This window comes from Myodes glareolus, chromosome 24 (assembly GCF_982192425.1).
Source record: "Myodes glareolus chromosome 24, mMyoGla1.1, whole genome shotgun sequence".
Lineage (NCBI taxonomy): Eukaryota > Metazoa > Chordata > Mammalia > Rodentia > Cricetidae > Myodes > Myodes glareolus.
Window position 1 is genome coordinate 16127182 of NC_142049.1, and position 17556 is coordinate 16144737.

General features: G+C 45.8%; 1 protein-coding gene across 1 annotated transcript in view; it reads left to right on the plus strand.

The window, feature by feature from the left end:
- Window positions 1-17556, plus strand: part of Iqgap1 (IQ motif containing GTPase activating protein 1) — a 91846-nt gene that overhangs the window by 23863 nt on the left and 50427 nt on the right. Inside the window, exons 3-5 of the mRNA XM_087901487.1 lie at window positions 8610-8766; window positions 11110-11187; window positions 14669-14745. Of these exons, the coding sequence (XP_087757613.1) occupies window positions 8610-8766; window positions 11110-11187; window positions 14669-14745 (312 nt within the window). The remainder of the gene's footprint in view (window positions 1-8609; window positions 8767-11109; window positions 11188-14668; window positions 14746-17556) is intronic.

A 17556-nucleotide genomic window follows, 5' to 3' on the forward strand; every position in this document is an offset into this window, starting at 1 on the left:
TGCTTGAGAGGCCTTTACCGAGGCCACTGAGTTTTCATTTTTATTTTTGCCACACCCTCTTTGCCTTGCCGCATCCTTTCTTGCTGTCCCTTTGTGCAGTATTCGAAGGTAGTGACTGCGTCCAGATGCCTGAGTGTTTCCTTTCTTGATGGTCACCACGTGATTCCCTCTTGATTGCTCATCTTACCCCAGTGACTTCACCTGTGGAAGGTCCTGTCCCTCTGCACCTTGTCTCCCGGAAAAGGCCCCCCCCCCCTTGTGTTTCCAGGTGCGGTGTGTCACTCTCTTGGATGACCCGTCGACATTCCAGATTCCAGGCTCCGCTTGTCCTTGTCATCCTCCTGGCCCCCTTGTCATCCTCCTGTCCCCCCAGCCTCGTCTGATGGCTTCATCTCTAATTTAGTCATCCATGCCACGAGTCACCAAGTCAGTTTTTAAAAATAAAACCTTTCTCTTTCCTTTTATAGAAGTTTCTGTAAGTTGCTATAGATGACTTTTGGTGCCAGCTTTTTTTTTTTTTTTTTTTTTTTTTGGATCTGTGTGATAATGTGGGATTTTCCCACAAAGTGAATAATAAGTTATTATTTTTACCATTTGGCAGTCTGGCAGATGGTGATATTGTTCCTCGAATTTGCATTTTGTGCATGACTGGTAAGACAGAAAGCTCCATGTGAGGACTGGCTATTTCTATTTTTCCCTTTATGAGTTGCCTACTTTGTTTGTAGCCCATTTTTCTAGGGAAATGTTTGTCATTGTATTTTAAGTGTTTAAATTATATATGTGTAAGCCGGGCGATGGTGGCACATGCCTTTATTCCCAACACTCAGGGAAACAGAGGCAGGCAGATCTCTGTGAGTTCGAGGCCAGGCCTGTCTACAGAGTTCCAGGACAGCTAGAGATACACAGAGAAAGCCTGTCTTGAAAAACAAACAAACAAGAAAGAAAGAAAGAAAGAAAGAAAGAAAGAAAGAAAGAAAGAAAGAAAATAGTGTATAACTATAAGAAGTTATTAGTAATTGTTCTTTTTCCATGTTGTAATTTTACCTCTTCAGTTTCTTTTTGTTGTTGGATATTTTTGTTGTAGTTGTTGTTTTTGAGACACAGTCTTGGTATGTAGCCCAGGCTGGCTGGACTCCTGCCTGAGCCTCCTGCGTGCAGGATTAGTGAGGACTATAGGCATGTGCCATGCTACCCAGCTTTGCTTATTTATTTTTTTAGTTTTTTTTGAGACCGGCCTCAGTTTGCTCTGTACAGCTGGAATTTATGAGCCTCTTGCTTCCCTGTATCTGAGACTGTAGGCCAGCATCATTGCACCTGGCTAAAACATACTTAAAAATATATATTTTTTACATTTGTGTGTTTTGTATGTGGGTGTGAGTGTGCACCGCCATCTGTTCCTGTGGAGACAGCTGCGGGAAGTAGGTTCCCTTCGTCCACCCAGAGGGTTGGGGAATGAACTCTGGTCAGCATGCCTTTACCGCTGAGCCATTCCATCAGCCCCTAAAGACTTTCTCTGTAGGCACTTTGCTTATATTTTCCTCTCTGGTTTTGGGTACTGTTGTCTGTAAGTTCTTTTTTTCTTTTAAGATAATATAACTCTGTTTTGTTTTGTTTTGTTCTGTTTTGTTTTGCCTCGAACTCACAGAGATCCACCTGTCTCTGCCTCCCAAGTGCGCCATTACGCCCAGCCAAGATAACACAACTCTTAATATATATACATACATGCATATGCACACGTGCATGGAACATATTTATATCTCTAAGTCATCTTTGGTATTCATGCTAATTGTAAAAAACTGGCTCTATGTACTAGACGCAGTGATAGTCATTTATAATCCCTGTACTTAGGAGGCGGAGGTGCGAGGATTGGGAGTTTGAAACTAGCTTGGACTATAAAGCAAGACCCTGTCTCCGCACACCTCCCCCATAAAGGATTTCCTTAAAATTATTATGTAATTATACAAGCGCTTGGTTTCCTCCTACTTATGTCCGCAGCAGCCACTGAGGCTTAGTCCTCTCGGCTCCTCTCTGAGGGCTTGGCTAGAGCAAAGCCTGTTATTGAGGTCAGCACTGTGCTGCTGATGGCTTGAGGAAGGCCAGCTCCAGCGCCTGAGCTTGCCTTGGTTCATGGGTGAGTGTTGAGTAGGTGGTACCTGTTGCTGTCTTTGAAGGGAGGAGCACATTGTCATTAGGAGCGTGGACTGTGGGGCTGTAGAGATCCATAGGAGCACTAGTGGCTGTCCCAGAGGGCTTGGGTTTGAATCCCAGTATCGGCATGGTGGCTCCCCACCGTGGGTAACTCTAGTCCCTGAGGATCTGACAACATCTTCTGCCCTCCACAGACACTGCAGGAACACTGCGCAGACGCACATGCCAAACACCATGCACATAATATAAAAAGACAGGTTTAAGAAAGTAGTGTGAGCTGTGGATCGTGCCAGCCTAGGTTCAAGTGTGACCAGACCAGTGAATGATCTTAGGTTACTTCCATCTACTCTGTGAAGCAAGACAATGCTACTAACTGTTCTGGGGTGATGCAGAGATCATGTGAAATATTCATATATTTAGTTTCGTAAGCCGCCAAACGGGGTTAGAGGTTTTTTTTAAAAGTTTGTTGTTGTTTTTTGTTTTTCGAGACAGGGTTTCCCTGTAACTTTGGAACTTGTCCTGGAACTAGTTCTTGTAGACCAGGCCTCCCAAATGCTGGGATTAAAGTCATGCACCACCACCGCCCAGCTTTTTTAAGTTTTGTTTATATCGACAACAAGCCTCTCAATCTAACATGCTGTGAAGTAGTTCCAAATCTGATAGAGCTTTGAATAATATTTTGCATTTAGGTTTCATGCAGGTAGTGGGAGAACACGGTGAATGTTCAAACCTCTGTGAGCAGAGGGGCTCCACCTTCTGTAGAAACAGCAGCTCTGTCACCAAGCTTTATCTGAATCCTGACCACATGCAGGGTGTTTGCAGAGCATCACTTGGGATGATAGTCTCTGAACTTCAAAAAAAATTTTCTGTTTTGTTTTGTTTTGTTTTTGTTTCTTAAGATATGGTTTCATTTGTAGCCCAGACTAGCCTGGACCTCACGCCACAGGCGAGGCTGGCCTCGAACTCACAGAGTTCCACCTGCTTCTGGCCCCTGAGTTTCGGCGTTGCAGGTGTGTGCCACCATGCCTAGAAGGAAGGGTCTATTCGTTTAGAGTTTGAGGGTGCGGTCCATCATGGCGGGAAGCCATGATGCCGAGAGCATGACGTGACATTGTATTCATTCTCAGTTAGAAGAGCCATGAATGCTGACACTCAGCCGGCTTTCTCTTTTTAGTCAGCCAGGGATGCAGCCATGAAATGGTGCTGCTCACAGTTAGGGTCGGTCTTCTCACTTGAGTTAGCCCAATTGAAAAACTCCCTCACACATGTGTTCAAAGGTCCGCCTCCTTGTGACGCTAGGTCAGGATGGTAGTGTCCATCTGGAGGATGGCAGAGACGAGGGAGAAAGATTGAGGGGCACAAGGAGCAGGTCCCACACTCCTTAATGCCAGGTGGCATTTTGATTAGCTTCTCTGCACCAGATGGTATTCTTAGCACTTATCTATACTGTTTCGCCATCCAGAACCTTCTATGGGTACATACTATTATTATTCTTTTTACGAGAACACTTGAAGGAACTGGAGTCGTTGTTGGTAACGGAAGTATCAAGTGGCGAATGTGTGACTCAGAGGAGGAAAAGGCACAGATATCTTTCATCATCAGCCAAGCACTGTGCTAGACTGCACTCACAGTCTTCCTGGAGTCTTAGCAACAGCCCTATTTGGAAGGCTTTGCTGCTCTCCACTGTCAGCAAATGAAGACGTCCAGAGTGCCATGGCTTAGGTCTCTCTGGAGACGTCACTTGACCATAGCACTGAGGCAGCTGGGGCAGGGCCACCGAAGAGGACCACAGGTTTGAGGCCCTCCTCGGCTATACAATGAGACTCTGTCTCAAACTGACAACCTGGAGAAGGGAGACTGGTCAGGCAGCCTGCAGTCTCTCTGTGTTCAGGGACAGTGCTGGTCACACGATGCCCTCATTCTTAGATCATCTTGCTGCAGAAGGCAACCTGAGTGACCTGCAGAAAACTGGTGTTGGCGTCACAAAGCTTTCTGGTTACTGTGTTCAGAAATGAGATGGTTTCTCCTGAATGGTTTGGATTTGTCTGTGGCTGTGGCACAGGCTCCTGCTTGATGCTTTGGCTGAGATTTTTGGGAACATTGATTGAGGCATCATTGGGGTAGGGGAAAAATTTTATTGACTGGTGAATTATCTTTTATTCAATAATTATTTTTTTTTTACCATTTACACTTATCTGCTGGGCTATATCCCTAGCCATAGATGTTCATTTTTAATTGCTTGTATATAAAGATAAATTAAAGTGTTTAAGTTAAAAAATTGTATCTGTCTGTCTGTCTATCTCTCGATCGATCGATTGATTTGGGGGAGGGGTCCATGTGCCACAAATGTGTGTGTGGAGGTCAGAGGACAGCTTCCCAGAGTGGCTTTTCCACTGTGTGAGTCCTGGGGATCAAACTCAGGTTGTCAGGTTTGGTGGCAAAGCGCCTTTACCCACTCAGCCATCTTGCCAACCTTAATGATTTTTGTTTGTTTGTTTGTTTGTTTTTCGAGACAGGATTTCTCTGTAGCTTTGGAGCCTGTCCTGGAACTAGCTCTTGTAGACCAGGATGGTCTTGAACTCACAGAGATCCACCTGCCTCTGCCTCCTGCCCCCACCACTCAAGTGCTGGGATTAAAGGCGTACGCCACCACCGCCCGGCCATCTGAACAAATGATGTATTTTACAGGAGATTTTGTGTCTGAGTTGAGAGTCCTTGGTGGATTTACTATTGTGCTAAACTAAAACAGCATTAAGGAGACAGGCCAGGAAGAATTCCAGCCTTTTTTTTTTCCTTGCATGGAATTTCTGAAAATTCACCCTGATTAGATACCCCTGTGATACCCAGTTCTGTTAGGGTCTTAAGTGACCCCAACAGCAACATGGGACCATGAGAAGAGTTCCAATCTAAGAGCTAGCTCACCTTTGCCACTTAGTAGCAGTGACCTTGGGTAAGTCATTCATAAATTGTAAATGAGTGATTGTACAATGAAGGCACAACCTTGGAGCAGCCTCTTGGGCAACCAGACATAATGCCAATAAAGGTGACCAAGCCCTTGGTGGAATCTTTATGTAACTTAAAAATCTTCAGAAAAGCCAGGCGATAGTGGCGCACACCTTTAATCACAGCGCTTGAGAGGTGGGGGCAGGAGGATCTCTGAGTTCTAGGCCATCTGGTCTGCAGTGCGAGTTCCAGGACAGGCTCCAAAGCTACAGAGAAACCCTGTCTCAAAAAACAAAACAAAGCAAAAAACCCTTCAGAAACTATGTAATAACATGCAAAATAGTCATGCAATTTTGAAAAATGTTGAATGGTTTTCTTTAATATTTTTCTGTGTTCAAAACCAAACCAAAGCCAGGCAGTAGTGGCACACACCTTTAAACCCAGCACTCAGGGCAGAGGCAAGCAGGTCTCTGAGTTCAAGGCCAGCCTGACCTACAGAAAGAGTTCCTGGACAGCAAGGGCTACACAGAGAAACCGTATCTTGAAGAAGAAAAATCAAGCAAGCAAGCAAGCAACCAAAGAAACCCCAAGACAACAACAACAAAAACCCCACAACAAAACAAAACAGAAAAACCCAAGAGGAAACCCAAAGGGGCTTGTGCTTAGATTAGAAGCACACACACCCTTGTGCCTGTCAGTTTTTAAGACTCCGATTTATTGGCAGGAGGGATTTCATGTGAGCCGTAGAGGACTGAAAAGATGGTTTGTTGATTTTTTATTTTAAAATCAGAGTCCAAAGTACTAATAGAAAAGTTATAACAGCATAGCAAGGCGTGGTGCTGTCTATACACTTGTAGCCCCAGCACGCTTGAGGCAGAGGCAGGAAAATCCTGCATTTGAGGCCAGTCTAGAGCCTGGGTTTTGCAGAAACTCAGTCAGTCAGTCAGTCAGTCAGTCAGTCAAACAAGCATAATATCAAAGCACTGTACTTAAAATTAATATTCAAAATTGGAGTAACACAGTGTCTGGCTAGTTTTATTGCTGATTTGATTGATACAAGCTATAGTCGTTTTGGAAAAGAAACTCTCAAGTGAGAAAATGCCCCTACCTATTAGCCTGTGGGCAAGCCTGTGGTGTTTTTTCTTGGTTGGTGATTGATGTGGGAGGGCCCAGCTCACTGTGGGTGGTGCCATTCTGGGGCTGGTGATCCTAGTGCTCTAAGGACACAGGCTAAGTAAGCAATGAAGAGCAAGCCAGTAAGCAGCTGTCCTCTGTGGCCTCTGCCCCAGTTCCTGCTCCCAGGTTCCTGTTCTGAGTTCTTGCCCTGACTTTTTGCAATGATGGTGAAATAAACCCTTTCCTTCCCAAGTTGCATTTGGTTATGTTTTATCACAACAATAGAAAGCAAACTAAGACACACAGAGCCCTGCTTTCTCCAAATCTGATTGATTTTATTCTCAGAAACAAACCATCGAGGAATAGCAGGCTCAAAGGCGAGCCTGCGTGCGGTGGTGGGAAGCAGTGCCGCATTTCCCTTTCTTCTTATCCCAGCTTCTTCCTGTGCTCCCCCTGTCGCCAGATCACAGCTGGCTTTTCTGTCTGGTGAGTGGGTGCTGTGCCTAGTATCCCACCTCACTGCAGGAAACTTGTCAGCATAAGCATTCCTCAGGACTGCTTTATAGCTGTTGGAGCAGGGGAGGCAAAGAAAAGGTCACCTAAGTCCTGTCTTTTATTTTCTGTTAGTCCAGTAACCTCAGAGAGGAGGAAGGTCCACCGCCTGTGGGAACTGTCTCTGACTAGGGCAGATGAGGCCACCGTGCTTTTATCCACAGTTCGCCCGATGGCTCGACATCATACGGAGCAAAGAATAATACTTTTTTGTCTCTGGTGCTGTTTCTGGTTTCAGCTGTTGTGAGGTTGTCCCTGTTCATGAGAACTCACGTTAGAAGGTCACCCAGGGTTAGGGTTGCTAGCAGCTGCTTGTCAAAGTCGCTCATTTCCTTCCTTCTCTGTTGATTTTTAATACAGGGTCTCTCTGCATAGCCTAGACTGTCCTGGAACTCAGCGTGTTGACCAGGCTGACCCTGAACTCACAGAGATCCACTTGCCTCTACCTCCCAAGTGCCGAGATCAAAAGCGTGTGCCACCATGCCTGGCCATCCACATCCTTCCTAGCAGTAAAATATCAGAAAGAAGATGTGTGCCATGTGTTCTTTGCTTACAGCTCTTTCCACCCGGGCAGCTGCCGTTCTTCCCCACACTGTTGTCCTGATCTTTAGGGTTCAGCAAAGGCATAGCTTGAATTTTGTGGCTGGCGGATTGATCACCAATTTAGTTTCCATGGCGATTCTTTTGGGAAACTTGCCTCTTTTTTTTTTTTTATTCTAATACTTGAAAGTCAGAAGCAAAGCTTGTTGTCACTGTGTTCAGTAGACAAGCAGAAGGTTCTCTGGTCTGTCCATGTGGCCATCCCTTACTGCCTCCTGTGTGTTGGTCAGTGCGGGGTTTACTAAAGAGAGTAGACTTGGGGATGAAACTGAGTGGCCGGTTTGGAGCATCTGAGGGGGAAAGGAGAATGGTTATCTTTCCTGTTTTTAAGAAGACTAGGAAAACTTTACATATATTTAATGTGTGTGTGGGTGTATGAGGTTTATTTTATGTGTATGAGTGTTTGTCTACATGTATGTATGTGTGCCATGTATTTGCCTGGTATCCATGGAGTTTATGTAGGGTTTGTGATTCCCCTGGGACTGGAGTTACAGATGGTTGTGAGCTGCCATGTGGGTGTTGGGATTGGAACCCAGGTCCTCCTGCCAAGCCATCTCTCCAGCCCCTATCATTTTAGTGTTGAGGAGATACTGGGCATTGAACTTAGGACTTAGAGCCTGCTTTGTACGTGTTGTGCCTCTGAGCTACACCCCCCCCCCCTTGGCTCTTAATGTAAACTTCTATGGGTACAGTCACACTTAAAGACTCATTATTCCAGCCTGGCAGTGGTGGGGCATGCTTTTAATCCCAGCACTCCGGAAGCAGAGGCAGGTGGATGTCTGAGTTCTGGTGAGTTCCAGGACAGCCAAAGCCACACAGAGAAACCTTGTCTTTGAAAAAAGTAAAACAAAACAAACAAATAAAAAAGGGAAGGGGGGAAGCTTGTTATTCGCTTTTTCCTTCAGCATTTCCTCCTTTTGGGATTTTAGCCGACCGAGTGTTCCGAAAGCAGCCTTAGTGCGATCTTAGTGTGCCTAGCAAGTCACCTAGAAAGCGACAGCGACTAGGACAGTGGCTTCAATTGCAAATGGGTAACGAGGACCTAAGAGATAGAGTGTGAGGTTCCTGGAGCAGCCTCACCCTGGTGGCGAAGGTGGCATTCGACGTTAGCATTTAAGGTTGCAGTTAACGTGTCTGAGCTGGGAAGTGTGGCTGTGTGGAATGCGATAAAGAGTGTTGTTGCGGTTGGTTTAGGAGACTAGAAATGAAACTCCATAAGAAGCTTCTGACCCTCATTATTTCTTGTGCAGGTGGATGGAAGCATGCCTAGGGGAGGACCTGCCACCCACGACGGAGCTGGAGGAGGGGCTTAGGAATGGAGTCTACCTTGCCAAACTGGGGAACTTCTTCTCTCCCAAAGTGGTGTCCCTGAAAAAAATCTATGATCGAGAGCAGACCAGATACAAGGTGGGTGCCTTGCTCGGTGCTTAGATTATTTTGTGTTCTGTGTCTGTTCTGAACGAGCCCAGGGTAACAGGGAGTAGTGCAGAGGTGGGCACAGATGCTCGCGTCGTTAGCTGCTTCTGACAGGGCTATTTTTCTAGAATTTCTCTACCCTGGATTTTTTTTAATTCTTAGAAAGTAGAGGAAGTGATCAGGGGAATTACCACCGTTAGTCTCACTAGACCTAGGCACTGACGTGTAACTATAGCGACTTGGGGAAAATTCTTACCTCAGTACTGGAGTTCGAGATCAAATGGGAAAGAGACTTACTTCCCGGAAAGCACAGGTAAATGAATGGACCGATTCCTGTGGCTGAGGCCGTGAAAAGGGCAGTGGGAATTCTGGGAGGACCAGAGTCCCATCTCCAGAGCCCCTCACAGGAGCTTGCCCTGTCCAAGAGGCAGTGGAGGACCACATAACCAGAGTGAGTGTAAGGGGTTGACTTTCAGGACTGGGCCCAAAGCCATATGAACTAAACCACAGACTGTGAACACGGTTTTTATGTTTTATACTGAAATTCAGGTCGAGAGGGTATAGATCCTCAGCCAAAGCCACTATCTGTATGAATTATCTGAAACGGGGCAGTCCAAGGAGGAAAGATTTTACTCCAGCCTATAGGGCACAGTCTGGTCATTTTGCTCCCGTTTTTCTTCACTGTGGTAATCATCATAGTAGGTAGTGGAGCAAAGCTTATGAGGAGATTCACCTCATGCAGGCTGAGAAGTCAGGGAGTAGGAGACCAGAGACTGAAAGGAGAAGGGGCAGGGGGAGAAGAGAAGGGGAAAGAGGAGGAGACAGACTTAGAGATGTATCACCAGTGACCCTCTCCACCCCGCTTGGCCAATGAGCTGTGAACTCAATCAGTGGATTGATTAATCATGGATGAGGTTTGCACCTCACATTACAGCCACCTCTTTGCACTGTTAGCTGCGGACTAACCCTGTAACTCGGGATAGTGAAGGATATTCTAGATCTAAACCATGAGATCCTAAACAGAAACAGCTCCACCTTCTTCTTAAGACATGGTCTTGATGTCTGGTTGACCTGGAAATCACCATGTAAACCAGGCTAGCCTTGAACTCATAGAGCCAACCTACCTATGTTTTCTAAGTGTAGAATTAAAGGTAAACATCACCATACCTACCTAGAAACTTCTCAGAAATGAAGGTTTTAATATTTTGAATTTTAAGTAAACAGTTATGCTAAAGACATCTTTAGAGCCACCTCTCCCCTTTGTAGGGTCTCTCTGCGTCCCTAGAACTTGCTGTGTAAGTCGAGCTAGCCTCAAGCTCACAGAGATCTGTCTGCCTCTCCTTCCCAAGAGCGAGGGTTAACCGCACACACGTGCCAGCACTCCCAGCACCCGCGTGGTTCATGTGGACAGACCAGCAGCACACGAGTGCACAGTAGGGGTTTGCTTGTTTTGTTTTGTTTGACGCAGGTCCTCACTTTGTAATCCTGGCTGGCCTGGAACCTGTGACAGTTCTGCTCCGGCCTCCTGAGTGGCACAGGTGTGCACCATCACGTGAACCCTTATATTAGTTTTTAAAAAATGATTTGCAGGAGTGATTGCTTAAAAAGCTCCACTCGCATATCCCTTTGTGGCCGGGTGTGATGGCGCGCGCCTTTGATCCTAGCACTCAGGAGGCAGAGGCAGGCGGAGCTCTGAGTCTGAGCCAGCCTGGTCAGAAAGAGTTCCAGTACAGCTAGGGCTACACAGAGAAACTCTGTCTCAGAAAACAAAACAAAACAAAAAAATGTATATCCCTTTCTTCCTTTGTAAAGGGATCTTGACCCAAACTAACAGACATAGGGGTTGGGGCTATAACTCAAGGGTAGAGCTCATGATTAGCATCTGTGAGGCCCTGCGTTTGTTTAAAAAGTAAGCAGGTGTGCATTTGCAGGGGATTATTTCTAAGTATATTCTGGAAACCTTCATCGATATCCTGTATACTAGCTGTCATTTTGGAGACTGTTTAGACACCGCACTGACCTGAGTGGTTGTGTGCACACTGTCTCATCATACAGACTCACAGCTGATACACATAGTAGCTGTATTGGATGGAGTAGCTCAGGCTGCAGGGTCAATGACTTGTCCACTGCCACCAGTAGCTGGCCAAGCCCGAGAACCTAGTCTCAGGTGCGTCCGGGCAGTTTGTAAGTGAGAGGCAGGAGAGTATACTTTCCGATACTGGTGTGTGAGGGTAATGCCTCAGGGAGGGGACATTGTGGAGTCTCACAGGGGATTTACAAGAAGAGTTTATGTGGTGTTTGCCCCAGTGCCTAATACTCTTGTGTTTCTTCCAGGCCACTGGCCTACACTTCAGACATACGGACAATGTGATCCAGTGGCTGAACGCCATGGATGAGATTGGATTGCCCAAGGTAATGTCCCTGGTGTTCATATTATCATGGTATTTATGCATTTACACTCAGCCTGTAAGATTATTCTCCACACCAGACAGTCATCTGTCCATCTTTCCTTCCGTCCTTCCTTCCTCCATCCTTTCTCCACTCTCCCTTCTTTGCACCTTTCTTCATGGTTTGTGAGGCAGGGGCTCAAGCTCAAGCTGTAGCCCAGGCTGGCTTTGAACTCACAATCCTGCCTCAGCCTCTAGAGTCCTGGGGACTATTGGTACATAACAACATGCTGGCTAAGTTTTTTCTTTTCTTTAGTAATAAAGGTTCCTTTCAGTTTGATTTAGGAAAAGAATTGTATTCTTTTTCTTTTATATTTGTTCTTGTATGTCCTTCTTACATACAAATGGGAAATTTCCCCCAGCAGTATTTATTTTGACTGCATCAGTTGTAGGTTTGCATTGTTCTGTGTGCTTTGGTTTTGTATTTTTGCTGAGTGTCGCACATGCCAGGCCAGCAGTCTACCGGCGGAGCTGCAAGCTACGTGCCTAGCCTGGTTCTTTGGATAAGAGCTCACTGTAACCCAGCTTGGCCTTTAAGATCCTCCTGCCCATGTCTTCTGAGTGCTGGGCTAGCAGGCATCGTCTTCCAGGCCGTGCCCTTATACCGCCCAGTGCACGTCAGTGTGGCTCTGTGCCAGTGCTTGTTATATATAGACCGAGTCGTCATTTTAAAGCGTACAGCAGAGGCTTTTTTTCCCCCCTTATTTATTTATTTAAAGAATTTCCACTTCCTCCCCTCCTCCCAATACCCTCCCACTCCCGCTCCCCCCACTCCCTCTCCTCCTCCCTCCCCAATCCCAAGAGCAGTCAGGGTTTCCTGCCCTGTGGGAAATCCAAGTTCCTCCCCCCTCCCTCCAGGTCCAGGAAGGTGAGCATCCAAACAGACCAGGATCCCAAAAAGCCAGTCCATGCAAACGAATCAAGATCCAGTGCCATTGTCAATGGCTTCTCAGTCAGTCCCCATTTCAGCCACATTCAGAGAATCCGGTTTGATCACATGCTCGTTCAGTCCCAGTCCAGCTGGCCTTGGTGCGCTCTCATCAGCAGAGGCTTTTTAAAAAATTATTATTTTTATTTATTATATATGCACATGCCGTAAGAAGGCACCAGATCTCATTATAGATGGCTGCCGTCATGTGGTTACTGGGAATTGAACTCAGGACCTCTGGAAGAGCAGCCAGTGCTCTTAACCTCTGAGCCAACTCTCTAGCCCATACAGCAGAGGTTTTTACTTCTTTGCAATGTTGTAGAGATGTCACCTGCCAGCCTCTGAGCATTCACATCTGCAGGGAATGTGAATGCACAGTTTTCGTTGTTGAGGCGATTTAACAAGGTGTGTGTGTTGGCTGTGGTTCTTGTGTGGAAGTCTGCACCCCGAGTACTCTGTCCAGGAGTTTACTTTATGATGCTCTTAGCAGGTCGTCATCTTTTGGCTACTCGGTAGTTAGCCGTGGAGGATGCACTATTCCTCCATTTTCACAGTCATGGTTTTGGTATTTTTCTCTTTTTTTTTTAAAAAATTAATATATGATCTTACTATGTAGTCTTGATTAGCTTGGAACTTACTATGTAGACCAGGCTGGCCTCAAACTCTGCCTGACTTCTGCATCTAAAGTGCTAGATTGAAGGCATATAGCACAAGATCAATAAGACATGGCCTGCCTGCCTGTTTTCCTCCTTCCTTTCCCCCCTCTCTCCATTCTTTCCTCCCTCCATCCCTCCCTCCCTTTGTTCTTTCCTTCCTGTTTTTGACATACTTCTAGAAATTTATCCCCCCTCCCCAATAATGTAAAAAGACAGCAGAAGAGGTATATATAAAGAGTTTTCATCCGTGCTAGGACAGGGAGAAAACTGGAGCAGACTGCAGGTTCCTTCAGTGATGCAATGCTCATGTCAAAGCTACAATTACTAGGGCCACTAAAAATGGGCTTTGAGAGGTCAGAGAGGTGGTTCAGCAGTTATGAGCACTGACTACTCTTCTGGAGAACACGGGTTTGGTTCCCAGCACCCACACCATCTGAAGTGCCAGTTCTGGGAGCTCTGCTGCCCCCTTCTGGCCTCCACAGCTGCTAGGCCTGCACCCGGTGCACAGATAAACATGCAGGCAAAATGTTAGTTTGCATACAAATTGAAAAATTGTCTTTGATATTAAGTAAGGGGACGGACAGCGGTTTAAGGTTATTAAAGCCTGTTCTCAGCAAAGGGGAGATTACTGTTTTTGTGCAAAAATAAAGTAGGTGTGCTTTGAAATGAAACATTGGTAAGGAATCAGGGGGTAGGTTTTATTTTCTTCATACTTCCCTGTGGAGTCCAGGTTTCTGTAATTGAAGAGAGAATAAGAGCAGAAATAACTGTAGGGTGTCATAGTGATTCAGTCACGTGGTAATCACGGTGTTAAGCTCGTCAGCGCACATGGATCCGTTGAGCTGACTCACTTCCAAATCTGAGTCTTCGCAAGAGACCAGCTTTAGTCGTTGCTTCCGCAGAGCAGAGGGCTGAAGCGCCCCTCTTTGTCAGGGTATGTTTGAGAGATGTTGCTCCCACAAATATCAGGAAATGCATTGCACCAGGTTGCTATGGTTACCTGGCCTTTCTGTGCGCCTATACCTTCTGTTCCCATTTTCTACGATGTAAAGTGCACGCTAGTATAAAATGCTGCACCTGTGACTTCCTGCCTTTCATATAGCGCTGGCGTCCATGGTCCGTGGCAGTGTAACCTCCTTTCAATGGTATTGAAAGTGTGTTTATGTTTGCTGTTGCTAAGGTTTTGTTTTGTTTTGTTTTGTTTTTTGTGGTGGCACCAGGGACTGATCCCAGGCCTTCATGCATGCTAGGCAAATGCTTTACCCTTTTGCTATATTCTCAGCTTCCTTAGTCTCTATTTTGAGAGTCTCATAAGTTGTCCAGGCTGCCCTTCAGTTCACTCTGTGTCCAGGCACACCTTGAGGATTCTTCTGACTTAGCCTCAGAAATGTAGAGATACCCTGGACTCTTCCTCCTATCCTTCCCCAATCTTTCCTCGTTTATCCGGGATGCCTCTTTTATCTGTCCACTGCCCCATCTTTTCAGCCTGCTTCTCCAGCTTCCCTCTCCTCATTCGCCAGCACAGCCTGGGTCCTGTCTACTATAGCATCTCTAAAGCGCTCTCATCTTTTGCTCCAAAGCTAGGGTACCTCTCTGTCCCACTTGCCAAGTCTGTCTTTGAACAAGATTGCAATCATCTGACTCCATCCTACATAGCTACCTTGTTTTCTAGTACTTTCTAGAATATAGTCTGCATTTCAGAAAGCTTTAGACTCCTTCCTCGCTCTCTCACAAACACAAATATCTTTGCTATTTTCCTGAAGATCTCTTGCTGAGGTCTTGTCTGTCTTAGTAAAGGTCTTCGTTCTTTTCCAGATTCTTCCAACCAATTCACTCAGTCTCCTTCTTTTATTTCTCCCTAGATTTTTTACCCAGAAACCACAGATATCTATGATCGGAAGAACATGCCGAGATGTATCTACTGTATCCATGCTCTCAGGTAACCCCAACCACTTGGTAAAATAGGTCGTTTTAGGATAACTTCTCAGTCAAGTGTGTATCTTTTTGTCCGAGGTCTAAGAATGAAAGAGGTTTTCCATCAGCTTCAGGGTTTTCGAACGGAACAGAAGACTGTTATCCTTACAGAAACACCTGTGTTTCTCTCGGGAGCAGAGAGAAGGAATTTGTTTATCCCCATAATATATTATTGTTGCAAAAACATGGTATAATCTTTCACTATTGACCTAATGTCTCTCTAAACTCTGCATCTTAATCAGGGCGTGGTGTCCTTTACTCGGTCATCTAGGCTCTTGCCATTGGTAAGCTGTTTGCTCTACCCCCACAAATACGATAGGGAATAAAGTATTCCACAGAAAATGGCCTAATTTCAGGCTCCCACTTTTTCAAATCAGGGTTCCGAATATCAGGAAACAGTCCTGTGTCTGAAGGTGAGGGAAGATGTGGATTTATCACTGGTAGCCGGGAATGGTAGTATAATACTTTATCAGATTTACTGGGGCAGTAGGACTAAAGGAGAGGGTTAGGTAGGAAGTGGACATGAAGATTTGTTTGTTTGGGTTCCTCTTGCTATATAGCCTCTAGTATATGTGCTTATCAGTGTTGATTTTATGAATGAAAGTGTATTTATGGCATGAATCTATAAAAGGCCTGTTCTCTCCAGCTGAGTCTAGGTCCTCACACATGGTGAGCACACATTCCACCACCCAGCTGCCCCGTCTTGGGGTTTTTGATGAGACTTAGGTTGGATTCTTGGTAACACCAGCATCCTTGTGAGCATGCAGAAGAGAGAATAGCCGGCTTGTGCATCTCCTGTGTTAAGAGTGGAACAAATTCAAATGTGTGTGTGAGCCAAACCCTGATTAATTCTCAGCACTGTGATTGGCTTAGCATGCTGAGGTCTGTGTGTTGATAACCTGGTGAGGGCCCTACCTACAGTGGCTGAGGTCTGTGTGTGTTGATAACCTGGTGAGGGCCATGCCTACAATGGGCATCTGAAATTGGCAGGCAGGGAGGCGAAGCTGGCAGAATTCCTCCCTGCTCCTTCTGTATCCTCTGATGTAGCCTGGGTCCCAAGCCCTTGGTTCTTTGACATGCCGATGGAGAATTAACTGTGCCTTTCTAATGATGGAGTTAGGACAAAGGCAGGAAGTATACTATTGTTCTCTGTTTCTCTTGCATATCAGTCTATGCTTAGAAAGCTCACGCAGAGCAGAGTGTTCTGGCTCAGGATTTATAGTTTCTTTCCTCCCATTTGGTATTTTTCCTGAAACGTAAGTTGGCAACACTTGATAGTGTGTAGGAAGGGACTGCTTCAGCAGCAGCTCCCAGGGCAGATCCCCACCTCTCCATTGGGGAGCATCCTCTTCCTTTGTACCAGCTGTCTCCCAGAAGCACCCCGACTCTGAGGTCGTGCCAGGGGTCTGACCCACACCTTACCTATGCTATGAAAGTGCTCCCTCCCTGAGATGCTCTCTCCCTGAGACGCTCTCCCCGCCTCCCCCTTTACCAAGGGTTTTACCTGGCATTATTCCAGAGATAGTTACTGCACTTCAGTTATAACTAACATTCCATTCTCTGTTGTATTTGTATGTTTTTTTTTCCTTTCCCCTCATATTTTATATTTGGAATTAGAAAGATCAGGTGTTCTAAGTTATTCTTAGCTACATAGTGAGTTCCAGGCCAGCTAGGACTACACAGTAAGACTCTGCCCTAGCCGGGCGGTGGTGGCGCAAGCCTTTAATCCCAGCACTCAGAAGGCAAAGGCAGGTGGATCTCTGTGAGTTCGAGGCCAGCCTGGTCTACAAGAGCTAGTTCCAGGACAGGCTCCAAAGCCACAGAGAAACCCTGTCTTGAAAAACCAAAAATGGCCCTGCCCTCTACCCCCAAAAGTAAATTTAAATAAAACTTCACTGCTTTTGGTGTTAAATAGGTCCATATTTCCTCACTTTATAATAAGGAAAAATAAAAATCCTTCATGTTGTGAAAATTGAGTTTAGGTTATTTTGGCAAACCTGGTAGAATTAATTGAGACTATCTAGATTATTTATCTACGGAGTGTGGTTCTTTTCGGAAGATACCAGGGTTTATAGATTATGTACAGAACTGTGGATTACCTTGTTGCACCTTTTTAAATAATTTAAGAACATCTTATTCTGTGTGTGCACAATGGCACACATGTCAGGGTCAGAGACAAGTTCTAGGAGTCAGTCAGCTCTTCCACACGTGGGTCCTGGGGATCGAGCTCCCATCCTCATGTTTGAGGGCAAGGCCAAACCACCCGCTGGGCCAAAGCACCAACTTCTGATCCGTTTTTTATTTCCTGCCTCTATGTGCTGCTGCTGCTGTCAGTGTCTGTAAAATGCCCCTCTGATCGCTTGTAGTTTGTTGCTTTTGATCTGTTTGAGCCTGGTAGTCAGCCTGACACCTCAGGCTGAGGGAAGAGTCACCGCTGAGCTTTGCTGTCTTTCCCTCCTGGAGCTTAGACTCTAGAGTCTCTTTTCTGCTTTGGTTTAGTTTTGTTTTTCAGGGCAGGATTTCTTTCTCTATGTATCCCTGGCTATCCTGGAACTCACTCTGTAGATCAGGCTGGCCTCAAACCTGCAGAGATCCTCCTGCCTCTGTCTCCAGAGTGCTGGGATTAAAGGCATGTGCCATCCTGCCCGGCTGAGTTCAAAGTCATCTCATTCTCTGAAGAGGGAGATGAATAACATGTTCTTTATTTTAAACTTTAACCTGGATTTAGCTTCTGTGTCAAATAGGAATTCCACTGAAGAAAAATTTGCTGTCTGAA